General features: G+C 40.2%; 1 protein-coding gene across 1 annotated transcript in view; it reads left to right on the top strand.

Annotated features, from left to right (window-relative positions):
• Positions 1 to 23,310, top strand: part of RASEF (RAS and EF-hand domain containing) — a gene marked incomplete at its 5' end in the record, with an annotated part of 85,630 nt that overhangs the window by 14,493 nt on the left and 47,827 nt on the right. Inside the window, 2 exons of the mRNA XM_082611268.1 lie at positions 16,512 to 16,658; positions 19,970 to 20,060. Of these exons, the coding sequence (XP_082467394.1) occupies positions 16,512 to 16,658; positions 19,970 to 20,060 (238 nt within the window). The remainder of the gene's footprint in view (positions 1 to 16,511; positions 16,659 to 19,969; positions 20,061 to 23,310) is intronic.

Below are 23,310 nucleotides of genomic sequence, written 5' to 3' on the forward strand. Positions count from 1 at the left end.
CAGCCACATTTGGTTGGGAGCTGCTATTCAAAAGGTAGAAAAGCCCCAGAAAGAGAATGTGGAACTGAGGTAGAAAAGATAAACATCACGTGCTTCACATTTTGCCTTGGGTTGCCTCTGAAATGAAATCCAAATTGTGAAGTGTTCATGACTGAATTTCCCATGAAGATAAAAAATATATACTTCCTCGAATATATTGTGTAATATTTTGTGAACGTGTTCTTCAGAGACAAATACACCTACAGAAGAGTGCAAGGAGCTTGGTATACGGCTTGCTGACTCTTCACAGATGGCACACTCTCATATTCGGCGTCCAGATCTAGAAACAGCACGCACCTAGAAGCCCCGGTGCTTCCTTCTAATCACCACAGCCCCTCCCTGACCCCCAGGCATGATTTCTTGGGTGTTTTTTTTCCTTACTACATAGGTTTGGCTTCTTGCACTCACCGTTATGCTTGTGAGCCTGTAGTTGTAGATCTGTCATTTTCTCTACTGTATTCATTGTGTGAAGATATCACAGTTTATCCATTTTACTTTTCATGGCCATTTGGGTCATTTCCACTTTGTGGCTATTACATAGCATGCCGCGATGGGCAGTCCATCTCTTGGTAAGCATATGGACTCACACAGTGCCTTGCTTTTAATAACTGTTTTCAGAATAACTTCAGCTCTCCTTGCTAACTCAGGGTCATCATTAATGAAGCTGCGTTTCATCCTGGGCTGTGGTGTAGCATATCCCCAGGATTTGTGGGGATGGTAGTTCAGTTTGGCTTTTTGAGTTCCTGTGTGCATTTTCTGTTCTTGCTGCCAGGTGACGGTTTACTATTGTCAGTTCTTCCTTCTTTCCTGGGTACCTTTGTTTACTGAAGACGCAGAAAGCAAACTGATCAGATGTATTAGAACTGTGTTCAGAACCCCTTTGAATGCATGTTAGTCCTGTGCCAAGGAGGGGGCTCACAGGCTGCTCTTCGTTCTCTCCTGACTTTGTCTGCTTTTGTATTCTTCTCAGGGCCGGATGCCTGAGCTTCAAAGGGCTGGAGTGCTGCCGTCGTTTTGAAATTAATTTTTTTTGGCGGTTTTATTCCTTTTCCATTTTTATTTATATTTTAACTCCTTGCCCCCTTTCGTTCATTTTGAAAGTTCCCCAAGGTAGACACTGTAGTTCTAATTGTCTTTGTAGAAATTATCCCATGCAGAAGAGGCCCAAGAGGGAGGGGATATAGGTATACACATAGCTGATTCACTTCATTGTACAGCAGAAATTAACACAACATTGTAAAGCAATTATACTCCAATAAAAAGAAAAAGAAAAGTAAGCACAAAACATGGATTTATATTATTATGAATACATGTGAGAAGTATGCACCTAGCCAAGAGTAGGCATGGTGTTATGCTGAGATGAATCCACAGAAGTCTGGCAAGTCTTGCACCTGGGTCTTGGGCCCCAGACCAATAGTTGGTTATTGATTATTTTTAATGCTCTTTTCTTTGAGTCTCGGGAAAATGCTACAAAAACTGTACATGGAGGTAAACAGATACTGCTGCTTTGTGAGGTTCTCCTTGTCCACTCAGGCCGATTATTGTAATAACCTATTACAGCTCCTTCTTTAGTACCACTTGTATTTAAAGCAACCATTCAGCTTTTATTTCCATTTTGTTTAGTAGATTTTAGGCCAGTTGTACACTCCAGAAGGGATGTTATCCACACAGGTGAGAGAGGGCAGCTCATACCTCAGGGAAGCAGAACTGGAAACAAGGGCAAAATAATGGTTTCAGATGAAAAATGTAAACTGAGATAAATGTAAATGCACAGTTGACTGAAATTGCTTTTTCATTATCTGATGAACCAGTGAATTAAGATGATGACTCGAGAAAAGACCGGTTTCTCTTTTCTTGGCTCTCCAGAGGGGTTGAGGTCAGATTCCTTCAGGAGATAGTGTTTGCAAATCTGCAAATCTGGTTGCTCTTCCAGTGGACTATGGCTCTGGGAGCACAGAAGTGGACTAGTTTTCAGGGCAGCTGATCCTGGTATAATGTGGAAAAGTCCGATTTTAATAGCTTTTTTTGGCTACCTTCTTTTTTAAATCACATTCCAGAAAATCACCCTTTGGTTCTTCAGAAAATCAAATGAAAAAGTAATTAAACTCCCCTGCAGGTTGCTAGGGAAGCAATGAGGTGCAAAGTTGATGAGCAGTGGAGTGTATCTCAAGAAACGTCTATCTTGTGGAAAATATACCCTGGGCATCGTTGAATGAGACCAGGAACCTCTCAAAGGGTTTTAACTGTTGAAATGTCAAAATTAAAGATGTCAACAACATTTTATTTTAGAGGGGAAGTGTGTTCAAGAAAATTTGTAAGAAAATCTCTACAACTAATTTTGCGTTATTTTGATATTTTTTCATCCGTCTCTGCATAAAAAGAGAGACTGGAAAACCTTTATTGGTTTTTCATGGTTAGGTAGCAAGGTAGGTAGGTAAAAGTCAATGGTTAGGTAGCAAGGTAGGTAGGTAAAAGTCAATGATTCTTAAAAGTAGATTAAAATTTTTTCTGTGATATTTTTGTACCGTAACTAAACAAACACTACATGTATACAAATAGTTTTAAGATAGTTCAAAGTCATAGAAAAGAAATTCTCATTTAACTACATGATTATCAGGGCTAACTCTTAAAACCTTTCAGAAAGACTTTTAAGAAGGCCAGAGCAGGTTGTGTACAATCTCCAACAGATTTCCTTGCCAGTATCATGTATACTCAAGCATAAGGTCGAGATTTAACTGTTGAAGACAATGTGACTGTAGCTTATGCACCTAACAGTTATCCTTTCATGATATCAATAATAATTTAGAGTTAAATGCCAGTCATTCAATAGTTAGTAGCAGTTATTCAATATATATTAAATACGAATTCAAGAAGTAAGTTTACTTAAAAAACTAAAAATAGAACTACCATATGACCCAGCAATCCCACTACTGAGCATATACCCTGAGAAAACCATAATTCAAAAAGAGTCATGTACCACAGTGTTCACTGCAGCACTGTTTGCAATAGCCAGGACATGGAAGCAACCTAAATGTCCATCAACAGATGAATGGATAAAGAAGATGTGGCACACGTATACAGTGGAATATTACTCAGCCATAAAAAGAAACGAAATTGAGTTATTTGTAGTGAGGTGGATGGACCTAGAGTCTGTCATACAGAGTGAAGTAAGTCAGAAATAGAAAAACAAATACCGTATGCTAACACATATATATGGAATCTAAAAAAAAAAAAAAGGTTCTGATGAACCTAGGGGCAGGACAGGAATAAAGACGCAGATGTAGAGAATGGACTTGAGGACATGGGGAGGGGGAAGGGTAAGCTGGGACGAAGTGAGAGAATGGCATGGACTTATATACACTACCAAATGTAAAACAGATAGCTAGTGGGAAGCAGCCGCAGAGCACAGGGAGATCAGCTAGGTGGTTTGTGACCGCCTAGAGGGGTGGGATAGGGAGGGTGGGAGGGAGGGAGATGCAAGAGGGAAGAGATATGGGGATATATGTATATGTATAGCTGATTCACTTTGTTATACAGCAGAAACTAACGCAACATTGTAAAGCAATTATACTCCAATAAAGAAGTTAAATTAAAAAAAAGTTTACTGCTGAGTGAACAGATAGAATTCACTTATATCCCAGAATATGCTAATTTTAGGAGAGAAAATGAGTTCTTTGCTGGTACTCATGTTTCTGTGGTATATAGTAAGAAGTCTTTGGGAGATTTTAGACAAGCAAATCCTTATCTTCTATAGAAGCTGGTGATGGGTTATCTATGTAATGCAATATTTTAATAAGTCCATGTTGATCTTCATAAAATCATGTGATTTAATTTGTTTTTAAAACTCACATATATATAATAATATTTATAAACTTAAACATTATTTTGTTTAAAATGCATCCTAATTTATTATTGAAATATATTTAGGATTCACCATATTGTTTTAGCCATTTAGCTTGGATGGAGTTCTGATTTCAGCATCCTCAACCCACAAACACACAAATCTGAAGTGGAAGAAAATGAAGCGGTTTCTGTGTATCAGAAATATTAGTTAGAAATCCCCACAGGACATTTTCTCCAGTGATGATTTTTGACTCTCTTCAGCTTTCTTAGTGTATGTTATATAGCAGATATTGGCTGCTTCCCTGTTGGAAACAGTGTGAAAGGAGAAAGGGGAAAATTAAATCAAGGCAAAAGGCAGCCAGCAGGTTGAAGAGGAGTGTATGCCCTTGCATGTAGATTTTAGATGCAACCTGGTGTGCTTCTAGAATCTCTCCTTTCTCACTGTGTTGTGAAGGGAAATGCCCCTTTTCCGCTTGTCAGTCAGATATACCAGTTTGTCTCCTTCCTGACCCTGTGCCCAGCCAGTCTCATCTGCTCCCTCCTCACCACTGTCTTCTTTACCCTCCGTGAGGCAGAGTCCTTAGCCTGCCTCAGGTCCAGTACAAAGCTCCACATTCTCCACTCCACCCCGCACTGTGTCCGCCTTCCCTAGGCTCTGGCCTCATTCATTCATTAATGCAGGATCTGTTGCTGGTCAGATCTCTGGGTGCTGCAAGGGATGTGGAGACTGATAGGGTAACTGGGAAGATAAAACATCCACAAAAAACTCAGTACATAGAGCTTCAGATGAAATGTGGCATGGGAAGGATTTCTTGTGGTTGAATCATTCAGAGCAGGCTTCATGGAAGAGGCAACTTTTGAGAGAGCCTTGACTGATGTGCAGAGTTTGATTTCTAGATAGGAGTTACAGAAAGTTTTGGTTTTGATCAGAGAGTAAGATTAAAATATTCTTTGACTAGGGAGAGATAAAGCTGTTTCCCAACTCTTTTCAGTCTCAAAAAGTGAGAAAAAAAATAGTTAAGGAATGGGATAATTTGAAATCAACCAAGATAACATATTTGTCTCCTTTTTTGAAAATTTATATATTGTGTGTTGGGCACTGTGCAAAATATTTGAGGACAGTGAACACCTAAGAGTGTTTAGAAGATAGGACGTTTGAAGGAAATGAGATAGGAAAGTAGAGTGGCTGTAAAATTGGTTCTCCAAACCAGAATTTTCCTATGAATAAAATGAGATCTAATATACTTAAAATTATCTAATATTACTGAAATATTATTTTGTCTGAAAATTGCTTTTATTATATATGTGGTCCTATAAAACAGTTCTATATAAAATTTTTTTAATAAATAAAAAATAAAGTTATTTCTAAAATACATAAAAATTTTTAGGTACATTAGTGCAAAGAAAATCTTTTAATAAATATGTGAACATTTAAAAATTGCAAAGCAGAGTAGTTTTGGAAAATATTTAAGTATTTTAATCTGTTGATTATTCATCTATCTCTAATACTTTTCTGAAGAATATATATTTTTTCCAATGTGGTCTTATTATGCTTTTTTCCTCCATAAAATTGCTTGTAATCTTCTTTGGAGTTACATTTTATGATTATTAAATTTGAAATTGTTGATATCAGCAATTGACTCTTCTCTGTGGGTCATGTTTTTAATTAAGAAAATTATTCTGTGTACAAGGGCTGAAGAGCACTTCAAGAGCAAATCCTGTGATAAGGTTAGAGCAGATTCTACTAAACAGAGGATATTCTCAATTTTTTTTTGGTACTGACATGTATGAATATTGACTTTTGTAAATATTTCAGCCCTTGATTGTCACAAGTTCTGTTTTTACCTCCCTTCAAAGTACTTTCTTTGACAAATACTTTGACAAGTTTCTTAGCTTTTATAAGACAAGACTTGTAAAATAAATTATCTCCATTTATGACTCTTTTGAATGTTTTCCCGTACTTAGATGCTTCAAAATTGTAGGCCTTTTCAACTTCATTTTATTTTGGTACAGAATATAAATTTAAAAGATGTAGATGCTGATGCTTCTTCAGGAGATTTGTGTCTTCTGGTTCATGTGGTTAATGATATCACTCTAATTCACTATAGTGGAGGATAAATGCTGACAAACTTTCTTTTAATAAGCCTATTTTTAAAGAATGTTTTCAGGTTTACAGAAAAATTGTGAAGATAGTACAGAGAGTTCCTATATAACCTGCACCCACTTTCCCTCATTTTTAACATTTTGCGTTGGTGTAGTAATTTGTTAAAATTAATGAAATGATATTGATACATTATTAGTAATTAAATTCCATACTTTATTCAGATTTCCTCAGTTTTTCCCTAATATCCTTTTTTTGGTTCCATCATTCCATCCAGGACACCACATTATACTTAGTTGTCATGTCTCCTGAGGCTCCTCTTGGCTGTGACAGTTACATGTTTCAAGCAAGCTACACGGTTATCACCATCATTCTTGAGGAAAGGAAATTTGGTACTGAACTTTTTATTAAGCATGCATCTTTGTTTGTCTTGTGGGGTCATTGCTGCTAAAAGGATTTACTGCAAAATGTAAAAGCTTTACCATCCAGTAAAATAACTGGTTATACATTTAAAACACACTAAAAATGGTTAAATTATAGTAGCGAAAACATTCTAATTACTTTCTATTGCTCTGTGGCAGGACTCTCCAACTTGTGTTTTCGGTACCTATTTCCTGTACACTGTGCCTGTAATTTCCCAATTTCCTATTGATGTGGCCAAATGGCTGCCCGGCAGCACTGTGCATCTATCTGCGGGTAGCGGCACAACTGGCTGGTTTTCCAGGTGGCCCGCAGTCAGACCCCTCCATCTTTCTCCATCACCATCGAGACCTGTAGGAGTTATCTGTCTCCAGCTTCTCTTATCCAAGCTTAATTTGTTTTATCAGTGAGTATTCCTGTTTCCTGCTCCTGAAAGGAAAGTCTTAGTTACATTGTGTCTAGAGAGAGTCAGGAAAGGAGAGATGGGTTTATCACTGATGGTCTTCTGATTTAGCAGCGCATTAGTGAGAAGCCTTTTCACTGCACAAATGTCTCACGCTACCAGGTGAACGCTGAAGGTAAAAAGCGCACATCCACTAACTCACCCTGGTTTATTTTAATGCAGCTGTTAATGACTTTAATGCTTAAGAAAACCTTTAATGTATAGTTAGTACACAGTTTAATAACAATTACTACCTGTTAATGCAACTTTTTGATTACAGAAAAGGGGAAGTTCTGGATAAATGCTAAAGGACAACAGGCTTAAATTGGAATTGTTCCTGGCAAAACTGGGAAGGTGATAGATGCTGTCTAAAGGGAAAATTTAGCATAGAAACTGATATGGCACTCTTTATTTTCTCCCCATCCCCTATCTTTCCTGCCAAAATAGAAATTTTCAGTGAAAAATAACTATAATACACATAGTTGCACTAACATTTCTAGATTAAATGCCTACATTTAACTTGACTCAAGGTAAATTGATAGAAATATTGGGAGAGTGAATGTGCATTATAAAGTAAGAACTCTGAAATAAAGACACATATTCCCACATATACCTGCCCACTGTCTACATATATAAGCACATTGATAATGTGATGTCCATAAATGAAAAACTTTGATATGGACTTAGGGACAGGGTGAGAGCAAAGGCCTGTGTTCCTGGGTACAGAAGGGTTAGGTCTGCATTGCCCCATCCCCATTCCTGTGCTCAGGGCCTTATGCTAATAGACTATAACAGGGATCAAAGTAAGGCCCATTTGGCCCTCTGCCTATTTGTGTAAATAGTTTTATTGGAGCACAACCAAGCTCATTTGTTGATTGTTGTCTATGGCTGCTTTCATGCTACAATGGCAGAGTTAAGTAGTTGCAACAGGGATGGTAAATATTTTATATCTGGTGCTTTAAAGAAAAGGTTTACTGACCCCTGGACTATATAAGCTTTGCAGACTGACCTCGAGCATGACCCAACTCTCACTTTTCAGTGTCCCCTGCCCTGGCCCCATAAGACAACATTTCAGTCCAAGGGGCTTCCACACCACACGGCTTTCTTCCTTTCAGCCCTTTTCCAATACACAACATAGAAGCAGACAGGAGATAACCACCGACTTCTCTCTAACTCATTGGGGTAGAGGAGCCGAGAGGAAGCTTGACAATAGCTAATGTTTATCAATTACCTACAGCATGCCTCGCACTGTTGTCTGTGCTCCAGTTGGGTTAATCCTCACATTTCGCGGTAGGTTCAAGTACTCTACCCACTTTATAACTGAGGAAACTGGAGCTCAAGAAGTTAAAGTGTTTCGCCGTGGGTCACAAGGCCAGGATGTGCTGAGGAAGCATGTGAATTTAGCCAGGCCATTACACTTACCCCGTGCACTCCTCCTTCCTGGCTTCAGGAGCCCTCAGCTGTTTCAAGTGTGCCGTCCTTAAACCTTCAGCACAGTGCCTCTTGCTGGCTCTGTCTTCCTCCCTCCATTGGCAAACTCCCAGTAACTAAATTTCAGTGATTTTAAATAGGAAGCAATTTGCAATTTGAAATGTTTCTAGACTTTGCATAAATCTAGTTAACATGCTCACCTTCCAGGAAGTTTCCATTTTAAAACCTTTTGGGAAGTGTTTCCCAAATAAGTACTTAGGCAAGTAAACTATTTTTTCAGGGTGACATGAATCCAGGAGGAATTTTACCTGCAGGAGATGTATTTGGGCTGGGGGTCCTGGAGTAGGCAACAGTGGTTGATTACCTGAGCTAGATCATCCTCTGACTCAGCAGCAGCAAAACAGCTGAGAAAAGCCCAGGCCACTGGATTGGCTGTGTTTCCCAGTCTGTGGGGTAGTGGCACCAGGTTGAATAAACCACTGTTTGTTTTCTCTAGAAGGGAGAGCCAGATCACCATTCTGTAACTGAGTTAATGAAGAGCAAAACCTGTTGTGAGAAACAGGTGGCCAGTGTGAGGCTGTTAGTGGGCAGAGGTACATCCTGTCTGGAAAGCAAGACTTGAACCTCCAAAAGAGAACTGATGCTGCCCTGTTCTAACAGCGCAGCTGGATTTTGGCTGTTGGAATTTATTTTCCAGTCAGTTGAGGTTTATTCTGAAAGTATGTGTACTATGTAATAAGAGTACATTTTGAAATCATTCATTTTCACTTAACTTGTAAGGGGGAAAGAGGCTAAGCCTTTCCCCCTCAACTGACTAAATGACAGTATGGTTTGTTCAGGGCAGCCAAAAAGATCAGTTGGTGTCACCTGAATAGGAATATACTCATTATCCTTATTCCCAAAGAGAAATAAACTATCAGATTTTAAAAAGACTTTATTATTATTATTATTTGTTGTTGTTGTTGTACGTGGGCCTCTCACTGTTGCGGCCTCTCCCGTTGCGGAGCACAGGCTCCGGACGCGCAGGCTCAGCGGCCATGGCTCACGGGTCCAGCTGCTTCGCGGCATGTGGGATCTTCCCGGACCGGGGCACGAGCCTGTGTCCCCTGCATCGGCAAGCGGACTCTCAACCGCTGCGCCACCAGGGAAGCCCAAAGACTTTATTTTTTTAGAGCAGTTTTAAGTTCACAGCAAAATTAAGAGGAAGGTACAGAGATTTCCTATATACCCCCTGCTCCCACACATGCACAGCCTCCCCATTATCAACAACTCCCACCAGAGTGGTACATTTGTTACATTGATAAACCTACATTTTCACATCATTATCACCCCAATTCCTTACTTTACATTAGGGTTCACTCTTGCTGTTGTACATTCTGTGGATTTGGACAAACGTACAATGATATGTAGCCATCATTATAGTATCATACAAAGTATTTCACTGCCTTAAAAATCCTGTGCTCCACCTATTCATCCCTCCCCTCCAACCACTGGCAACCAATGATATTTTTACTGTCTCCAAGTGTTTCCTTTTCCAGAATGTCATGTAGTTGGAATCATAAAGTATGTAGTCTTTTCAGATTGGCTTCTTTTTCTTAGTAATATGCATTTAAAGTTCCTCCATGCCTTTTCACGGCTTGATAGCGTATTTCTTTCTAGTGCTGAAAAATACTCCATTGTCTGGATGCTGAATAATATTCCATTGTCTGGATGTACCACAGTTTATTAAAATCCATTCACCTACTAAGGGACATCTTGGTCACTTCCAAGTTTTGGCAATTATGAATAAATCTGCTATAAACATCTGTGTGGACATAAGTTTTCATCTCCTTTGGGAAAATACCAAGGAACACAATTTCTGGATCATATGGTAAAAGAATGCTTAGTTTTATTAAAATTTGCCAAACTGTCTTCAAAGTGGCTGTACTATTTTGCATGCCCAGTAGCAATGAATGAGAGTTCCTGTTGCTCCACATCCTCAATAGCATTTAGTGTTGCCAGTGATCTGGATTTTCGCCATTGTAATAGGTGTGTAGTGATAGTTTGTTGTTGTTTTAATTTGTATTTCCCTGATGACATATGATGTAGACTATATTTTTTCATTAATTTTTATTGGAGCATAGTTGCTTTTTTATTAATTTTTATAGAGTATCCTTTTTATGCTTATTTGCCATCTGTATATCTTCTTTGGTGAGGTGTCAGTTAAGGTCTTTGACCAATTTTGTAATCAGGTTGACCAATTTTGTAATCAGGTTGTTTTTCTTACTGTTTTAAGAGTTCTTTTTATATTTTGGATAACAGTCCTTTATCAGATGTGTCTTTCTCCCAGTCTATGGCTTATCCTCTCATTCTCTTGACATTGTCTTTTGCAGAGCAGTTTTTAATTTTAATGAAGACTAGGTTATTGATTATGTCTTTCATGGATCATGCCTTTGGTGTTGTATCTAATATGGCATCGCCCTGTCTGAGGCCACCTAGGTTTTCTCCTAGGCTTATCTTCTAGAAGTATGATAACTTTGCATTTTACATTCATATCTGTGATCCACTTTGAGTTAGTTTTTATGAAGGGTGTAAGATCTGTGTCTAGGTTCATTATTTTGCATGTGGATGTCCAGTTGTACCAGCACCATTTGTTGAAAGGCTGTCTTTGCTTCATTGTGTTGTCCTTGCTCCTTTGTCAAAGTTCAGCTGACTATATTTATGTAGGTTTATTTCTGGGCTCTCTATTCTGTTTCATTGATCTGTCGATATGATAAGATTTTAGTTGTCTATACTTTTACACGTTCTATAATAAAGGAAAGTAGAAGGTAGTGAAAACTCCTGAAGTCCCACATTTCTGGATTAAATTACAGTAGACTTAGATTTACCTTCCTATCTGCAAACCTGTTTCAAAATCCTTCGCTTAATTCTCTGCTGCAGCCAAAACTTTGAGAAGTTGAGAATGGTTAAGATGTACACTTGATCATGTTGTCTCTTCCTTTAAACCTTCCAGCGCCTTACCACCCTCTCAGAATAAATGCCCCTCTTCCATGTCTTTCCTGTGCTTTCAGGCTCTGTGCAGTCATCTGGCTCTTGCTAACTTCTCCCCCAATCTGATGCTGCTGGTGCCTCCCCCACTCTAAGCTCTTCAGCCTCACCAGCTTCTTCCATTTACAGGAACTGCTGCGGGCCCCTCCCCTGCCCTCAAACCCCTCAACCTATGGTTATTGGTTCCTGGAACAGGCCACCCCCACCCCACTTCTGCCTAGTTGGCATCTACTCATCTTTCAGGTCATCAAACTGCAAGGCTTCGTCATGTTCACCTGCTCTATGCTATCAGAGCATCTTGTACTTAATCTTCATGGTGAGCCTAGTGAGGGAAGACACTCAGTATGTTTCTTAGCATTTTATTTACAGGATCTAACGTAGTGCCCTTTGGATGGCCTGGATATTTAATTTCCCGTGCTCAGATGTTAGGGTCATAGCGTCAGTTTTCTTCCAGCCATCCCTAGTGTAGGATGATGTACACATTTAATACTATTTGCTTTTGTCTACAGACAACCATTTAGGGTTTTAGATCTATGTAACTTACAGTTTGAATAAATTGGTTACCTCTCTATTTCGGTGCTTAAAGCAGCAAGACTTTGAATCTAAGGGCCAATTTTCCTACCAACCTTACTGGGTCACTGTGTTCTTTAGCCTGGAATGATGTTGTCTGCACTTGACTATTTCCCGGGGGTGTCCTGAGACCAGAGGTGTCCAGGCATTCTAAATACTGGCCTTACTACATTACAAATACATAAACATCAATAAATATGTGCTCTTCTAAGTAAAATGTAAATCCTATGGAAGTGTGTGACATTTAAAATTTTTACCAATCTTAATTATACCTATTTTTTTCCTCCTGAATTCAGATAATTTATCTCTCAGCTTCAGTGGGAATATTTGCAATTTACAATGCTTGTTTCCCAGGGATCATTTTAAAATTTTAAGTTGTGAATTTTTCATCAGCAGTTTGCCATTATCACTCTCTTTCATACAAATCGTCTTGTAATTTATTGAACAAAAAGATGAAAAGTCTCAGATCTTAAACATCTAAAACCAGTTGGTAATCCAGGGTGTGTCTTTCTCATTTCATTTGATCTCTTTCCTTAAGATATAAATTAGATTATTTTTAGCGTGAGTGGCTCTCTCCGAACAGAAGCGGAGACTGTTTTTCATCTTGGCTGACTAACGTGTATGACCTGACCCTTAATCTTTACCCAGTATTTGTCTAGTACACCTGTAAACAGGTTTGCATGGTATTTGTGAATCCAAGCATAGTTGTCTTATATGAGGCCCTGGACTTAAGTCTTGTCACTACCGGGCACCCTTTTCAGCACCCAGAGGCACCACCCTGGGTGAGGGTCAGGAGAAAACAGAGCTGTGTGTGCAGCATTGTGTGGTCTGCTTGTTTAACCTTTGACGTCAGGAGCAAGGACACTGTGAGAGACTGGTGACTCCTATAATCTCGGGAACAGAACAAAAAGACTGTCTTGGTACCAAGTAATGGCACCCAGTCTGTTGAGCTGAAGAATCCATAGGTGTTTAGCTGCCTGTACAGGGCAGCGCATTTAAATCTTACATAGAGGGACCACGTATTATCTTGTTAAGATAAAGTATTTTTTGTTTTTGTTTTGTTTTGTGCAACAGGTGTGAAAATCGCCACGTGCAATGCATTGCAGTCTCTAGACATAATCCAGATGGTTCTCTAGTTTCACAGCTAAGGATCGAATGAACCAAGCAGACAAAAGGAGGGGGAGAAGGGAGTGTGCCTCACTGTGTATGGTAGTGCTTTCCCCAAATAGCTTTAGGTAAATAAGAATTGATCAGATTATCTCATCTTAATCTTAGTTGTGCCTTCATTCCTTAAAGGAGTCCCTTTGTAATGTAGATGGTGCTTGTAGCAATAATACCTATCCTCTAAAATAATTTTCAAAAAATCTTGGTACATCAAAGTTTTCTAAATGGAGACATGCACTTGGGACCCCTGAAAAGCAGATTAGCACTTACTTTTGGTATGAAGAGCTAGTTCCTCTGGAGCCAGATGGGCTGAATTGGAATCCTAGCTCCGATACCAGAATGATACTTACCTCTCTTGACCTCAGTTTCCTCTGTGGTAAATAGGATACTAGTGATAACTTCTTCATAAGGCTGTTGTCAGGATTAAGTGAATAGTACATTTAAAAGCTGAGATCACTGCTGGGACTGCATATGTAAGGTGCTTAATAAATGTCTGCTTCACTATATGAATGCTTCAGAATAGTCTTTTATTCCCTTGAAAGAGAATGGATGGTGGCAGTAAAGACTCACCCTGGTCATAGAAGTTTTATTATTTATTTAATATGAAGCTATCAAGGAAGGAGGTAAGAAAGTAATTTAATCTGGAAGGTGATGATTAAAAAAACAAATTAGGGGGCTTCCCTGGTGGCGCAATGGCTGAGAGCCCGCCTGCTGAGGCAGGGGACACGGGTTCGTGCCCCGTTCCAGGAGGATCCCACATGCCGCGGAGCGGCTGGACCCGTGAGCCATGGCCGCTGAGCCTGCGCGTCCAGAGCCTGTGCTCCGCAATGGGAGAGGCCACAGCAGTGAGAGGCCCGCGTACTGCAAAAAAAAAAAAAAAAAAAAAAAATTAGGGAAATATGAAGCCAACTTTTTAAGTTCAAGTTGAGTTTTACAAAGAACTTCCAAGCCTTAGGCTCTACAAAATGGAAACACTTCTTTCTCTCATACTGGGAAGATTGATGTGGTCAGGCATCCTTCCCGAGCAGTTTCCCTCCGTGTGGTGATCCAAACATATTTCATCACATGGTTTCGCCATACTGGAGTTTTTCACTTCAGCCATGAGGATGAGGAAATGAGGAGGGAGGCAGAGAAGGAGAGGGCTGGGAGGAGAGGGGAGAAAGAGAGAGAGAGAGAAATAGATATGAGAGAGGGATAATGAGAATGCATAAGAGCTGAGGATCTTACAAAGGATTTTAGGGGCCAAACATGGAAGTGGCATGCACATCACTTCTGCTCCTATTCCTTTGGCCACAACTAGTCACATGGCTCCAACCTACCTGCCCAGGGTTCTGAGGAGTCAGTTCTCCCCTGTGTGCCCTATAAAAAGAAGCAGCATAGATGAGTATCCAGCTAGCCTCTGACACAACAGTTAACCATGTAACTTATTTCCTGCTAGTGGCAGACATTTTCTATAATTAATCTATTTGTACACTTCACTGTAAACTATTCCTGAAATTCTGTGTAATACCAGGACCAGCAAAGGACTCAAGAGAATTTACAAACATTATGTTCCTTTCTTATTTTAGAAATTTTCAGAAATTCAGGGAATTTTCAGAGACATCTGCTTCTGAACATTTTATTGCTGTGCAGTTAGCCAAGAAACAAGGACTCTTGGTGACAGTATCTTAATGGCAATCCTTGACAGTCAGGTCCCTATTAACGAGAAAGTTTTTAGGCTTTGTATACCGCTGATGGTCAGTAAATGACAAGAGACAAGGAAGTTAATGATCCTGTTGTACATTGAAATTACATGGGACAATGTAAGAATAGAGTTTTTTTTTTTTCTGCTGTTTAATAAATATGGCTCACTACTGTAGCCTGTATTTGTACTCAGCTCTGACAGGAAGATTGATGGCAACTTTCTGTGTCTTATATCACCAAATAAAGTGACTTATTCCTGCAGGTTTATTAATAATATTTCAGTTGAGCAGTTCTTTTCAATCATAATTGGCCTCTGCACACATTGAGTGGTTTTTTTGGTTTGTTTTTGTTTTTTGGGGGTTTTTTTTGCGGTACGCGGGCCTCTTACCGCTGCGGCCTCTCCCGCTGTGGAGCACAGGCTCTGGACGCGCAGGCTCAGCGGCCATGGCTCACAGGCCCAGCTGCTCCTTGGCGTGTGGGATCTTCCCGGACCGGGGCACGAACCCGCATCCCCTGCATTGGCAGGCGGACTCTCAACCACTGCGCCACCAGGGAAGCCCCAAGCAGTTTATTTTTAAGAGAAAAGCTGGGAGAGTTTATAGCTACGTGGACACACCTCAGGGCCATGCCTAAATAAGCTTTGGGTTAATATATACCTTACATTTTGAAGTGTTTCATAGTTCTGTGTACTGATTTTGAATCCCATTTCTTCTGCCAAGGTTCAGATGTTTAACACCACTGGGAAGCAATATAATGTAATGGTTAACCATGTGATCTGAAGTATCAGACTGAGTTTGAATCCCAATTCTGCCACTCAGTCACTATGTGACCTTGGAAATTTTCACTGTTTGCTATGATTGCCTAGATATTTCTGATAACAAATATCAGACTGGGTGGCTTAAACAACAGACATTTATTTTCTCACCATTCTGAAGACTGGACGTTTGAGATCAAGGTATTGGCAGGGTTGGAGGTGAGAGCCTCTCTTCCTGGCTTGTCAACGGCGGTCTGACTTTGTCTTCACATGGCCTTATCTCTGTATCACCCAGAACATCAGCTCCCAAACTTGAGTCAAGGACACCACCAGCCTCACTGACTCACTCCTTTATCCCCTAGCAGAACAGCTGCCCAGTCTTACCAGGTTTTCTTTTGAAATGACTCTGAAATATTTGTCTTTTACAAATGTTAATAATAACAAGTATGAGGACTCTCACATATAAATATAATATATATGAAATAATTTTTAACTGACTATAAAACAATAGGTATATGTACTTTTATGATCATAAAGTCTGAAGTATGTCTTATAGGGATTGGTGGGACATATTATTAAGTAATTAGTTTGCTACCTAACTTTTTTTCTGTAAATCTATTTAACTTTCTATGAAAGAAAAAAAACCCAGCAGTGACAAAAAAATCCTTCCCTATCAATCCTTCCCTGTGCATGTCCACTGCCCTCACTGGTCTCCATCTTCTAATATTAAATCATCACATTGTACACCTTAAAAAATCACACTGTACAACCTAAATATGTACAATTTTTATTTGTCAGTCATATCTCAATAAAAAAATGGGGAAAAAATGAAGTTGCTGTTCCACTGTTAAAAATACAATAATAATATGAAGAATAGCGCAATAGCATCTCTGACTGCTATCTTCCCTCCATTCTGGTCATTCTATTGTTACATTTTTCTTCCTTGGTTCTTATGTGTCTCTTTCCTAAAAAATATTCTGAAATTTTGACTTTTTTTATTCGGTTTTATTTAATTTTTAATCTAATTTTTTTGGCAGAAAAGAGCAAGTTAGTACCTTGTATCAAAACATCAACCTCGTGGAGCCAAGACTAATTCAGCCATATGAACATGTTATAAAGAACTTTATCCGTGAGATCAAACTTCAAAGCACAGAAATGGAAAACCTGGCCATCGCAGTGAAGAGGTATTGTAGTCTTTCCTGTCTAAGGGGCAGAAGGGGTCCTTTAACTGGCTCTCTGACCAAGTGGCACAAAAATGGAACTGCATTATCATATGTTATGGGGGGACGACCCAAACCTGAGGAATCTGGAGCTTTCTAAACTAAGCCAGCATGAGGGAAGCTGAGTCAGACAGTACTTTGTAGGGTCAGCCAGCAATCCATCAGCAGGTCCCCATGATCCTATCATATAAACCCTTCAAGGCCTGTGATTCCATATAGAACAGTTCAAGGAGATTCGTTATCTTATATCCAGCCACTTGAAACATACAGTATACTTTTCATCCAGAGAGGCAGGCAGACTCCATTTGAAGCCTGGCCTTGTCACTGACAGAAGAGTGACTTTGGGCAGGTTACTTAATCTCCCTGAGTCTCAGCTTCTGCATCTGCAAAATGAGGCTGTAAATATTCACATCCTCGGGGTGTGGAGACCTCATAGTGAGGCTTAGGTGAAGCACTTGGCACTGGGCCTACCACATGGTGGGTACTCAGCAGTGTTTCTTTCCCTCTCTCTAACCCTCCTCACCAGCTTGACCTGAAAGCCTAAAAACTGTTGAACCCTTACTCTCATACAGTTTATATAAGCCACAGCTGGCTTACATAGGATATCTTATTGGTTTTAACAGCAACCCAGTGCCAAAAGAGAATTTATATGTGTCGCAATCCAAACATCAGCCTCTTTGTTCCCTGGAAGACCACACTCCTTTGGCATATATTGGGAGAGAGGGCGCTTTGTTTGTCACAGTTCCTGGGTGTTCCGCCCCATAGATGCTTCTCACCTTCATGTGCTCTGCCACCAGCAGCTCCCAGTGTGCTGTGCACCGCACTGGTCTCTGCCCAGAACTTGTAAACGGCCCCTTTCATAGGATGCCCCCCATTTGCATGGGGGCAGGTGAAGGCCGTTCCTCTCTCTTTAGTCTTTCCCTCCACATGATGATAAAACTATCTAGCTGACCCTGTGAAGTAATTAAAATATAGAAGAGAAAATGTTTTAAAACACTGATGCTAAATAGGACTGTTTTTATAGTCCTAGAATCATACAAGAGTTGAACTATTCACAGGGGGTTTTTAAGTGAACATTTTCAGTTCCTGACTCCAATCTTTTCCCTCAAGTTTGCCTACTAGAGGCTTTCAGTGGGATCATAGGGCGGTCCTCAGATCATAAGTTTCTGTAGAGCATTCTGGGGTGTGGATCAGAGCCCCAGATTTGGCCTCCTTTGAGGGGTGACTAGCAGACACACATACTGAGTTTTTAAAGAGTCCAGTGAATATCTGTGAAAACACACTAACTCCCCTGAACACACACAGGTGCGTATACACAGACCCACACAAAGATACATGGGACACACACACACACACATTCACACATAACCTCTAAGTATAGTCCTGTGTAAACCCATAAGGGAAATAAAGAATGGCCTTCTCTTCCCTCTGCTCTCATTCCCAGCCGGGCCTCTCTGCTGTGGACGGAGTGCGTCACGTGATGTGGAGCTGATGGTGCTTCTCTCCTCCCAGCTTCTGTGCTCTGTGGGTGGGATCCGAAGTCGGACTCTGTCCTAAGCCCAAGGCCTCCTAAAGGCCGCTCTCTGAGCTGACAGAGACCTTGCCGAGGTGTTTAAGTGACTACTGTAAATATTCCCTTACATCCTTAACTAAGGACCATGCATCCCCACCTCTTTTTTTGGTTAGGGGAGGGCCTCAGTCTTTTTGCTCAGCACTTGCACCTGAAGAAGGTGTTCCCAGTGTCCTGGTAGGAGCCCTGGACTAAGGTTAAAGTGGACATTCCCAACATGGTAGACGCTTTACTGGGAATTGGGAATTGCTGGGGCAAACAGTGTGTCATTATAGACTACCCTGATTTACTCCCCCTCCCCTAAAAATAAGAAAGAAAGAAAAAAGAGTTGTTCAGAAGTGAAAAAGGCAGAAAGAACACATTTGGGAAAAGTCCCAGATGCCCAGATGTTTGGGACTGGATGTCTAGAAGGAATGGCTGGAAAAAAATGATCATAACAAAGGGAGAAATGGATGTGTGGCTTAGCTATTCCCAGTCCCAGAGTTGACCAAAAAAACCCGAAAGTTGCTGTGGAGATACATAATGCCTAGATTTCAAACATCAAGTGTTTGTAAACGAACTAGAACTAGCTGACTGTCCAAACTTGGTTAACATAACCTCAGTCAGGCTGTAAGGTGAAGAGGAAGTTAACAGGAGCAGAAAATAGTGATAAGTCACTCAGAATTTTACTTCCGGGTCTTCCCTCCACCCATCAATGCTTGTTTGGAAGCTCATGTAGAAATTAAATTCATGCATGAACAAATTGTGTTGGAAGGGAGTAAATAAGTTGAAAGCAGGTAGGATGGTATAGCAGAAGCTATCAGACTGGAAGACAGAGGCCTTCTACTGAGGTCCTGTTTCTACTTTTATTAACAGCATGTCATTGGGCCAAGTAAATTGACTCTAAATCTCATGGTGGCTGCTTTCAAGTCACTTACAATCTAGTTGAGTAGGCAAGACATATGCATGTGAAAATTTAGATAACTGGACACAGAGCTTAGAAAGAACAAAAAATAAAATTTTTAGGGCTTAATCTGAAGCTTCAATCATTGTAAAGTGACAGGTGTCTCCATACTAGACAACTGCTAAATAAAACTATCTGGGTATCTTCTCAACAAAATTTTCTCATTTCTAACTTTCTGGCAGGTCAGTATTCTCTGCCTCCACAGAAATATGATTTATTGATTGTATTAATAAAAGAAACAGGAATTTTCTAAAGGGCAACTATATCTACATTCTAGAACTTTAGGGAACCAATCAGAAATAATTTTTGAGATCTCTTCTTTTTTTCCCTTCTAACTATAGCATTTAGCATTGTGTGTTTCCTATGATAAAATTTCAAAATTGTATCTAACCATCTCTTTGCCATGGAGTTCTTTTCTTGTCTGGGATTGTAGCTCAGTCATCGCAGCAAAAAAGGTTTTCAGAATTTATTGAGAGCCTCCCGGCAATTTGGTATCTTTATCTGTTCTTTGCTACAATCTAGTTTAATACCATTTAATCTATTCCATTTATTTAATATCTAGTTTTAATGTCCCTTTACACCCAACTGATCGAATTGCCAACATCATTTTATTATGTGGAAGGAACAGGGAATATTATTTTAAATGGTATGTTTCTCCTCATCTGTAAAATAGAGAGCTTGAAATAGATGAGGTCACAGTTTTCTGTTCATGTTACAAGGCCAAGAGTATAATGAAGAGGTGTGCATCCTCTTAAATTTCAGAGCCCAGGACAAGGCAGCCATGCAATTGAGTGAATTGGAAGAGGAAATGGATCAGAGGATTCAGGCTGCAGAACACAAGACACGGAAGGACGTGAGTTTGTGGGATGGCCCCTTCATGCGACAAATCCTCAGAGCACCTTTTATGGACAGGGCACCGGGCATCCTCTGGGTGCAGCAAGTCTAGACTGCCACAGGCGCTCTCAACAAGGGCATTGTTAATGCTGGTGGTTTTATCGGGGTGTGGGGGGGGCGGGGTAGAGTAAGGAGAGAGGGAGAGAGGGAGAGAGAGAGAGAGAGAGGAGAGAGGGAGAGGGAGGGAAAGAGAGACAGACAGTGATAGAGACAGTAAGTAAGTAATCAAATAAAGTGGCTAATTTCAGATGGCAACAAGCACAGTAAAGAAACGGCATGTGTGATAGACAGGCTGCTTCAGGTTGGGAGGTCAGGGGCCTCTGTGAAGAGGGGACAGGAGAGCTGAGGCCTGAAGGAGAAGGCAGAGCCCGCCTTCCTAAAGGATGGTGGCTCCACCCTTAATACCACTGTCTTGCTGCCCACGTCCACCGCTACTTTAAATCTAGATTACAATGAAGTTAAAATGCTCTCTGCTAATTTTGGTGTTGTTTTACAATGGGATATACTTTTACTCATCAATATAGGAACTCTTGTAGTTGAAAGTTGGGTGCTACCTTCAGTGATTTCCATAGGAGAAATAATTATCTTCTTCCCTTGTGAAATATATTTGGGTGATTGATGTTTACTGAAAACAGAAAATAGACATATTTCTTTGAGGAGCTAACATCAGGTTGAACATGCCCTTTTTTTCTATTCATTTTCCCCATTAACTCTGAGAGGCAGAAAATTGAGTGAGAAGGGCCTGGGGGTTGGCATCCAGTAGACCTTAGTTTGCCTCCTGGCTCTGCCCCGTCTCAGTTCAGTGGCACTGGAAAAATAACATAACCTCTGAGCCTTTGCTGTTCCAGCTTTAGATGGGATAATGCCCCCTACCTGCTTTAAGGAGGGTCGAGCCTGGTGATCTGTATGCGTGCCTAGAGCCTAGAGCAGTGCCTGAGGTATGGTAGGGGCACCGTGGCCATTGCTGTTCTGCTCTTTTCCGGTGCTCTGTGTACCTTGTGTCCTTTCAGATTCTTCACCTTAAATTGCTTTACTACATGTATGCCTACATGTATGCCTTCGGGTCTCTTGGTTGTCTTATCTCTTAATAACACATTTAATAACTGTTTGGAAGTCATGTTCACAGAGTGAATAGCTCGGAGTCCACGGTCCAGCTTTATTACAATGATTATCCCATTCTTTTGTTAGCGCTTTATTTCTTCTAGTCTAGAAACAGTAACATCCTATTTTTTTCTGCCTTTTTCCCTCTCCATCCATTTAATCTGTGCATTCATTCATTCATCACACACTTGTCATCTGTCATCAAATCTCCGCCTCTTCCAGCTAAGCACTTCCCAAACTGGTTGTTGGTGATGGATACCTGACCATGGCCCTACCCCTTATCACTTCATGTTTTGTTAATTATACCATCTTCCTCATTTTCCTTGGCTCTGGTACAGGGGTGATGAATACATGGCATCTTTCTCTGTTCCACAGCAATGGCATAAGTGGCTAGTGAGTCACTGCACAGATGTGGTCTCTGAAACCTCAGCACACTGCTGCCAATGGAGCAGCTTTGGCCCTGGGATGACACCTATTTGCCAGTCTGCCCCAGTCTCCTAGTCTCTCTGGAATAACACATCCACGCTGACTGAAGCTTTTCCCTAACTCACCTCCACTAAGCATGGCTTACCTTGGCTCCCCGCACACAGTTCTTCACCCTGCAGCTCTGGCCTGGCTCATTGCTCTGCTTTCACTCCAGCTGGGTTTTTTTTTTGCCTTGATAACTCCTCTCCACTTTCCTAAATTTTGCAAAGATCAGAGAAAGTCTCCCCTTCTCCCCAGTGCCCTCCCCTAGTCCTCTAGCCACGTTCACCTCTTCCTGACCTTGACTCCTCTTGCACATATAGTGTTTATCCCATTGTTTCAGTTAGGGTTTTAAAAATAGATTGTAACAGCTTTATTGAGGTATAATGGGCATGCAGTAAACTTGTACCTACTCAAAGTGTAGAATATGATAAGATTGGATATGTGTATATACCGAGAAACCATCACCACAATCAAGATAAAGGTACGTTCACATACTGTTGGTTTCCATGCCCCTGTGTCATGACATCCTTCTTTGCCCCTCCTTGTCAGGCAACCATTTTATGTCTTCTTTGGTGAAGCATCTATTAAAATCTTTTGCTCACTTTTAAAACTAGGTTGTTTGTTTTCTTATTATTGAGTTTTGGGAGTCCTTTATATATTCTGATCTATAAATATTTCCTCCCAGGCTGTGGCTTATCTTTTCATTCTCCTAACAGTGTCTTTTGAAGAGTAGAATTTTTTTATTTTTATGAAGTCCAATGCATCATAGATTTAAAGTAGCGGTGGACGTGGGCAGCATGGATATGTTTTTTCTTTCATGGATATGTTTTTGATATTTAAGAAATCTTTGCGTAACCCAAGGTTGCAAAGATTTTCTCCTGTGTTTTTTCTATAAGTTTTATTGTTTTAGATTTCACATTTAGGATCTGTTTTGTAAGGTATGGATCAAAGTTCTTATTTTTTGCATATGCATATCTAATTGTTCCAGCCTATTTGTTGAAAATACTATCTGTTCTCTGCTGAATTGCCTTTGCACTTTGTCCAAAATCAGTTTTCTGTATTTGTGTTGGGTTTATTTCTGGGCTCTCCATTCTGTTCCATTGATTGATTTGTCTATCTTTATGCTGGTATTACATTGTCTTGATGATTATTGCTTTATGTCTTGAATTATTAATTCCATAATGAGTCTAGTATTAGTTCTTCGCTGTGTTCTTTTTCAAAGTTGTATTGGCTATTTTAGGTCCTCAATTTCCGTAGAATCAGCTTGTCAATTTTGAAAAACAACAACAACAAAAACCCAAAACCTGTTGGGGGTTTGACTGGACTTCATTGCATCTATAGATCAACTGGGGGAGATTTGGCATCTTATTAATAATGAATAATCCACAAACCTGATATATTCTCCATTTATTTAGGTCTTATTACACTCAACTCCACTGGTTATAAACTTAAAACTTTTTTTGAATACAGAACATAGGATATTAAATTCCATAATGTGTTAAGAGAAAAAGGAAACTGAAAGATATTTGGGCTCATGGGAGCTGCAGCCCCTGACCTCCTGGAGTGCCCTTTTGCCATTCTCTGTACCAGGGGTGACACACATGAGAAGTACCAGCCTATGGGGCAGCACTTTGCATAGA

This window comes from Mesoplodon mirus, assembly GCF_964341445.2.
Source record: "Mesoplodon mirus genome assembly, chromosome: 1".
Lineage (NCBI taxonomy): Eukaryota > Metazoa > Chordata > Mammalia > Artiodactyla > Ziphiidae > Mesoplodon > Mesoplodon mirus.